Source organism: Eptatretus burgeri, unplaced genomic scaffold (genome assembly GCF_056783735.1).
Source record: "Eptatretus burgeri isolate ZD-2024b unplaced genomic scaffold, Ebu_testis_v1 Ebu_testis_scaffold_296, whole genome shotgun sequence".
NCBI lineage: Eukaryota > Metazoa > Chordata > Myxini > Myxiniformes > Myxinidae > Eptatretus > Eptatretus burgeri.
Genome location: NW_028222245.1, coordinates 35,244 through 43,280, shown reverse-complemented (window position 1 = coordinate 43,280; position 8,037 = coordinate 35,244). Strand labels below are relative to the sequence as shown.

The window sequence follows — 8,037 nt, the reverse complement described above, 5'->3', positions numbered from 1 at the left end:
TGCTGAACTCGGTGTCCTGGTTCCGTGAAATGACTCCGTGAATCACAATCGGAAACATAAATCACAAAATTCTCATGGGGGAAGTTTTACAAATTAAATAAATTGTTACACCAGGCATTCATCACCAGGGATACCCAGGTATCTAAAGGTGTGAGATTATAAAAATTATCATTTGAAGTATCTTCCGATAACTGAACCTGCACCGCCGACTGGTTAAACTTCCAAAAATCCGGGCTGACTGCAAACCTCCACTCTTGTTCCTCACTCGTCCCATCTGAGAACTGTATTTAGGAGGTTATGATTTCCCACTCTTCCCTGCAGGGTTTCAAGCCGACAGTGAACCCTTATCTCACGTCCCCCTCCCCATTTTGACCCACCATCTTCATTACCCCCATGAACCCTTCTTAGCCTCACCTGCTTATTTACAGATTGCGGTGTTCCCTTCCCTCCTCTCTCTTCTCTCCTCTTTTCCTGTTTCATTCCTTCCTTGATGTATCCAGGAGTTGCCACGCTGCCCAAATGACAGTCGTACTCTCAATCACCTTGCTCTTCCATGAGCCTCGATCGTGTCGAGTAAAAAAAAACGATGTCCAGGACGAGTTTACTATCAAAGGGAGAAATCACAAACTGTTGAAAGATGGAGTAGGATATTGATTTATAGGGAGTTGAAATGCAGATCAGATATAAAAATGTTATTTTTGGTGTTTAATGGATAAAACCCACTTTTATCACATTTTATTTAAATCCTGACACTGCTGTTCCTGTCCCTGAATTGTATACAGATCATCCGTTCCCACGAGTACCTTCACCTGGGGAATATGAAAGAACAAGCCAAGCAGCTGCAATGGATTGGCCTTACCTGGTTGGGCCTTGTGGTGATCGCAGTCATTGTGTTCATCACCGCGTGGTCTCGTGGCTGGTTCATCAAGAAGAGAAATAAAAAATGCCGCATTTCACGGTAAAGAGCGATGTGTCATATCTTTAGTTTAGGAATCTCTCATTCAGCTCGTCCTCCACCTCATCAAGGTTCTAGTCTTTCTTTGTTTCCTTCCTTTGTCCCAGTTTCTTAAACTGTCCCTCATGCAGCAGGTCATGGGGTTTTGTTAGTGTGTGAGTGTGAGTGTGTGTGTGAGTGTGAGTGTGAGTGTGTGTGTGTGTGTGAGTGTTAGTGTGAGTGTGAGTGTAAGTGTGAGTTTGAGTGTGAGTGTGAGTGTGAGTGTGAGTGTGAGTGTTCAGGTCATAACTTTTACCAATTGAGCTTTTGTCATTAAATCTTCAACAAACGCTGATTATGAGAATATGAACACAAATTAATAAATCATATAAATATATATTCATACACAGTTAATATTTTCTACCTGTTGTTTTCTTTTAGTTTATTTTGAGGACGGAAGAAAAGGGATGCGGACGGGCTTTGTGTTTTGGGATGCTTTCTCATTGTATTATTGTTCTTTCTGAAGTCGCCATTCTTCTTGGTCTAGTCTCATTCAGGACATGTTCTCTTTTGTAGAAGTTACAGGATGATGAAAGAAAAGCTGCGAGACGTGAACATCAAGCTGATCAGCCACCTGGAGCACCAAGAGATGGATCAACAGCAGCACCAGGCAGAGCAAATAAAACTACATCAGCTTCTTGCAGAGCGAGAGCAAGTAGACTCTGAAAAATTTGCAATTATTACCAAAGAAAATCGAGAATTGAAAGAAATTCTCCAAAACCTAAATATGAATATGCTACAAGTACAAGAAGTGGCACATCAACAACAACAGCAAAATGAGGAACATAAAATGAAGGAGCAGCAGTTTCACGGGAAACAAGAGGAAACCAACAAACAATGTGAAAACCTTGCTCGTGCAAACAAAGAACTGAACGAGGAGGTCCAGCAGCTGAAGAGCAAGCTGGTACTTCTTGAGGAACAACAGAAACAGGAAGATCATGAAAATGTCCAGGAACACAATTTGAACATGGAGGAGAGTCTCCACAACAACTCTCCAGGAGCCTTACGGAACGGTGTGGACACTCCAAGTAATGAAGGTCTCCGTTGTGGACCGGTAAATATCACTCATTGTACATAATCAACGTGTGTGTATGTGAGTGTGTGTGTGTGTGTGTTTGTGTGTGTGTGTTTGTGTGTGTGTGTTTGTGTGTGTGTGTGTGTTTGTGTGTGTGTGTGTGTGTGTGTGTTTGTGTGTGTGTTTGTGTGTGTGTGTTTGTGTGTGTGTGTGTGTGTTTGTGTGTGTGTGTGTGTGTGTGTGTGTGTGTGTGTGTGTGTGTGTGTGTGTGTGTGTGTGTGTGTGTGTGTGTGTGTGTGTGTGTGTGCCTGGTTTCATGTTTGAGTATATTTAAAATCCCTTTCTTAAGCAATGCATGAAGTTCGAAATGAAATCACAACTTTGACAAACACACAAACTCGGATTTCACAACTAAAAATCTCAAGCTTTCTAATCCTCAAAACTTTTCTTTGTCACTCAGACCTTGACTTCTGTTGTTTCTCTCCCTCAGGATGTTCTCAAACAGTTTCACACTTTACTAAGCGAAATGACCCAAGATAACTTTCATCATCTTCTTCCAATGACCATGGCTCTCAACATCACAAACAGACATTTTGAGAGCGTGGTTCAGATGGTCCTCTCTCAAGCTGTTGTCACGCCCAAACATTCAGCGGTCTATGCAAGTTTATGCCAACACCTCAACAAGGTGAGGACCTTTAAACATTGATGGAGGTCACATATTGGTACATCCTGGGTTTATCGTACACTTTAACTCATTTTAACATTCTTATAACCTTCTACCCACCATGTCACCACCCTGCTTTGTCTTTCACAGATTGAAGTACCAATGGGGGACACACCTGGAACGTTTGAGCCCTTTCAGCAAATTCTCCTCAAACAGTGTGAGGAGAAGTATTACAAGAGTCTCGCTGGAATCAGTTGCAGATGCGACATCAAGAGCGTTGAAGCCTCCAGTTTGGTGAACTTGGGAAAATGGGTGAAAAGTGAAAAATTGTCCAAAAATGGGAATTTTGATTTAACTTGACTGACGTTGTCTTTGAACATTTGTTTTTATCCAGGTGAACGAGGATGAACTGAACACCCTCCTGAAATTCAGGAAATGCTCCCTGGGAATCATCCGTTTCATTGGGGAGCTCTATAAGCTGGGTGTGGTCACCACCAACATCATCGTGCATATTCTTATCGAGTTGTTCAGAGATGGAAGAAACCAATCTGTGGAATACATCTGTTGCCTTCTGAATACCGTTGGAAAGAAACTCACTTCTGACGTGACGGATGTCGTGGTAATATTATACTCTGATCCATGACAGACATGTTCAATTCCAAATGGGATTTTCATTCAGATCCATCACACAGGTTTTCGTGTCGATAACTTGCAAATTATTTTTGTTCCTCAACAGATGGATGAATATTTCCACCAGATGGGGTCGATTGTGAGAGAAGGAAAGTTGTCGGCTCGCATTCTGTTGATATTGCAACGATTTATATTTCACCGCAAGGTAAATACCTCACTCTACATTTTCTAACCACAATAACCTGCCACAGACATCTGCAGACAGTATATCGTCTATCCGTGTCAACCCATGTCTGATATGTCTTTCCTTAAACAGCGCAACTGGGTTCCATTGAGACAGTGAAGATTGCTGAAAACCATCTGATAAACAAGGGACCTGAACAGGTCCATCAGCACGGTGGAAGACGGACATGATTGTGGACTGTATGGTCTCGAAAACCAACACAACCTCGAGACCCGCCACCTCACCTTCACAGGTTGTCTGAACTGCTTCCAAATTCATTCTCAACTCACCTTAATTAATCACCAGAGCGGAGTCGAGTTTCTGTCATCGTGGAAGATCATTGATCGTGACATTCTTCACTCCACCCGTCAATCTGTGTCTGCATGGAAGATTCAACTCAGAAATGCTCAACATCTCAACCTCCCTCGGTGAAACACTCAAAAGTACAAAAATTCCACAATTCCATTTTTCACCGACATGTTTAAATCTGTTCTGAAGATGTAAATATCAATTACATGTTTCATATTCGTTTGAATTGTGTTTTTATTTTATTTATGATCTTGGTGATTTACATTTGTTTAAACATGATTTTTCTGGCTATTCTGATGTCAACATTGTTTGTATCAATTTTCTGTTTGGCTTTACCAAAGATGTTGTATTTTATCAACCAAGCTGTAAGCCATTCCTTATCAACCATTTTGTTGGAGTCCTTGCTTGAGTGCTTAAACCATGTGGCAAGCACTCGACAATACTCACATTGTCACTGAATATATCGATCGACTTGAACAAAGTTCAGGGCCCACTCGCCTGCGTTTGATCGTGCGGTGGTTCACAAAATGAAAATGTGTAATTTTATTTTGCACCACGATTCCCCTTTTTGTCCGATCTTCTTTCATTCCTCGACAAGTCATTTCGGCAGACATTTAAATATGGAGAAAATAAAAATGTTTTGTTTTTAAAAGTTTCTTCAACCCTTTCATTGGAATGCTTGCTTGAGTGGAATGCTCGTAACATCTCCAGAGTTAGGAAGGCAAAATAAATTAGATGATTACAACGAGTAAAAAATATTTTCAGTTGTTAAAATAGCAAATCAATGGATTGCCTCATCATGGCAGGATAGCCGAGAGGTACGCAGGCTCACGCTTTCTCTAATAAGCTGTTTAGCCTGGGTTTGAATCCTGACCCAGCTATAAACTGTCTTCCCGGTGTATCACAGGCTGGGTGATTCATCAACGCGTGTGCTGGGTCTCAGATAAACATTAAACTGCACATCACATCTGCAAGAATACACCCTCGCCCCTCTCCCCTTCCCTGTCACCCCTTCTCCCTTCCCCTCTGACCCCTCTCTCTTTCTTTTTCGAAATAACACCGAAGTTTTGACCTCAAAAATAATTGGTGGTTAAATTGAGTGACGTATTTGCAAATCCTCTTCAAATTTCAAGACAATCAGAAGAAAATTGAGGATTTTTGCAATTTGGCCCACGTTGACCTTTTGAACACAAAATCGATGGGTTTCTTGTTTACAACCAATTCTACCATTTGGTGAAGATCAGTTTTAAATTCTGATTTGCAGGTGAACGAGATCGGCCAGATGTTCATGACAACAACAAACCATGAAAAGACCGAAACGAGACACGGCTATCCATCAAGGTTTTATAAGAAGATGTAATTAATACACCTGCTCCTGTTCATGGTCCAGATCCCCATCTGGTATCTCAGTGGGATACAAAACGTGAACTATTCAGCCTGGCTGAGGTATGGGCTCCACCAAGTGCCTTTGTAGTATTTTTTCTGCAGTTACTTACGTGACTGAATGACAGAAACATGAGGAATTTGATTATGATAAACAGGATCCATTGCCAGGGCAAATTACGAATGAGATAATGGAAATGAAAATATTCTTTTTTGTTCAATTGACGAACATTGAATGAAAATAAACATATTTAAATGCCAATTTATAGAATTAAAAGTCTGCGTTCGATCTCATTCGAGTTGTTTTATCTGTGTTGCCCAGAGGAATTCAATGAAATATGTATTTACAATTCCAAAAGAAAATCTCCACCCCTTTCAAAATTTACACCTTTTGTTGCCTTATAGCCTGGAATTGAATTGCATTAAATCATACTTTTCCACCTTTATTTACACATCGTAACCCACAACTTCCAAGGAAAAAACAGAATTCTACAAATTTCAGAATATTAATTAAAAATACAAAACGAGAATATTTTGCTTGGATAAGTGACCACCCACCCCCCTTTTAATAGCAACTGTAAAGAAAAAAAGAGCAATCAGTGTTTGCAGACCCTCACCGGACTTGTTTTGTGTGATGTTTGTGTACTGGTGTGTTATGTAATTAATAAGAGACATTATTAGAACTGCCACTTTAGAACTGCTGGCAGTGGTGACTGGGTACAAAGACGTCACACTTTGATTGGACACCTGACCCAAACCCATTGCGCTACTCCTCTACCCTCAAATCCATCCAGGCACAGCCAAGTGAACCTCATTCAAAAAATAAAAATGAAAAAAAAGAAACAATTTCAAATGATTAAATAATTCTGTGTGCCAGACCATGCACCCAATCAAGATGAAATTTAAAATATGTATTATTCCCCATCACAACTCGATCATAAATGTGACGTTTCATGTCGATTGGTTAAGCAGTTCCAGAGAAAACAATATTTAATATTTTTCTTCAATCCAATATGGCTGCCAAACCACGTGCCCCATCAATTATTCCTCAACACACTTGTAACCCACGTCTTGGGGAACATGTGTGTCAAGTTTCCCCTCGATCTGTCCAGCCTTTGTGGAGAATAAGATATTTAAAGGTTTTAGGGTAAATCCAATATGGCTGCCAAACCTTGTGACCAATGATGTCAAATGTGTGAACCTTTTGTTCCTCATGGATAGGCGGTCATACATGTCGAGTTTCACCTCGATCTGTTCAGCCACTTCAGAGAAGATTTTTGAATGTTTAAAAAATAATTTAAAAAATGGCTGACGAATCACGTGACCAATCAATTTCTTTTTCTTTTTTTTCTGTGACGAAGTCATCAAATTTTTTTCTCTGGACCATTTTATCCCTAGATTACCATTAAAATTTTTTATACTGATCAGATGTAGCATTCTACAAATGCAATAATGATGTGATAACGAAGGCACCTATAACATCATAAAAATCACATTTATTTCCCCATGAGGAGTATTTGCCATGTGCCAAGTTTCAATTATTATCCTTCGTGTGGTTTTCAAGGTATGAAGGTCAAATATATTTCCGTTTTTCCAACATTGCTGCAGCACCACGTAACCAATGACATCATAATTACAATAAAACATTCTACATCAGCATTCGCTCCTTTCGTGAAAATTTCAATTCAATCCGAAAAACGCTTGTGGAGAAAAACAGAAAAGTTCTGTGTGGACAAACAAACAAACAAACAGACAGACAGACAGACAGACAAACAATCGGACCCAAACGCAACACCTTCTCCTTCGGCGAGGTTAAAAATCACTCCTTGAGTGACTTGGCTGAACATAACGGCACTCGGGAGAGCGAATACCTCCTCCAGGTCAGGTCAGGTGTGGGAACATGCGCCAAAGCAGCGCGTCGCTGTGTCCACTCTCTGCCGGTACTCCAGCGGCCTCCGTCTGGCCATCCCCCAGGCAGATGCCTGGCCCATCCCTATCTCCTTGAGACTCTGTTAAACCTGCTGAAACCACGAGGCACGTGGTCAGCCGATTGGTCTCCTCCACTCACGAGACTCCCTCGCTGAGAGAATCTGGTGAGCAGGATCGGCGTCAGGAAAATGAGCCACATGTCCATACAGCCGCAGCTGACCCTCGCTGATTATGCAGGTAACAAATCTCATTGGAGGCTGTCTCACCAACCGCTCGTTGGACACAAAGTCTGACCACCGATAGCCAACGATTCTCCAAAGAGATCTGGTACCAAAGGATTTAAGTCACCGTCTCAGTAAGATCCTTGGTCAGAGTCAAAGTTTCACATCCATAGAGCAAAACTGGAAGCACCAATGACCTGAAGACTCGGACTTTCGTCCTCCCGCACAGGAACCGGCAGCGCCACACCCGTGAATGATCCAGTGAATCCATGACTCCCCAGGCCCGACCCAGATGTCTGTTGACCTCTGGCTCACAGCCAGCAGAGACATGAATATCACTGCCAAGGGAAGTGAATCTCTCCACGAACTTGACATCCTCACCACAAACAGGTCCAGACAGGATAGCAGCAACAAAGATGCATTGAAAGCTTGGATCTTAGTTGTGACCCAGGAAAACCAAATCCCAGCGGCTCCAACGACTCATTCAGCACCTCGAGGGCCCTCAAAAGGAAATGTGGAGTCTCCGCAGAGATGACTGCCTCATCTGCGAAATCAAGGTCAGGGATATTGACATTCCCAAACGATGTATTACAGCTTGATCTCTCCGACATCCTCCCAAGAATCTAATCCACACAAGTGCTGAAAAATGTGGGGGCCAGTGCACACCCC

At 41.8% G+C, this 8,037-nt stretch overlaps 1 protein-coding gene across 1 annotated transcript; it reads left to right on the top strand.

Moving 5' to 3' along the window:
* Positions 1-818: 818 nt before the first annotated feature.
* LOC147007338 (eukaryotic translation initiation factor 4 gamma 3-like) lies at positions 819-4,455 on the top strand. The gene is made up of 7 exons (XM_085867305.1): positions 819-958; positions 1,511-2,048; positions 2,500-2,694; positions 2,824-2,967; positions 3,068-3,292; positions 3,410-3,508; positions 3,620-4,455. The coding sequence occupies exons 1-7, from the start codon at positions 819-821 to the stop codon at positions 3,644-3,646; spliced, it is 1,368 nt and encodes a 455-aa protein (XP_085723431.1). The 3' UTR covers positions 3,647-4,455.
* Positions 4,456-8,037: the final 3,582 nt, after the last annotated feature.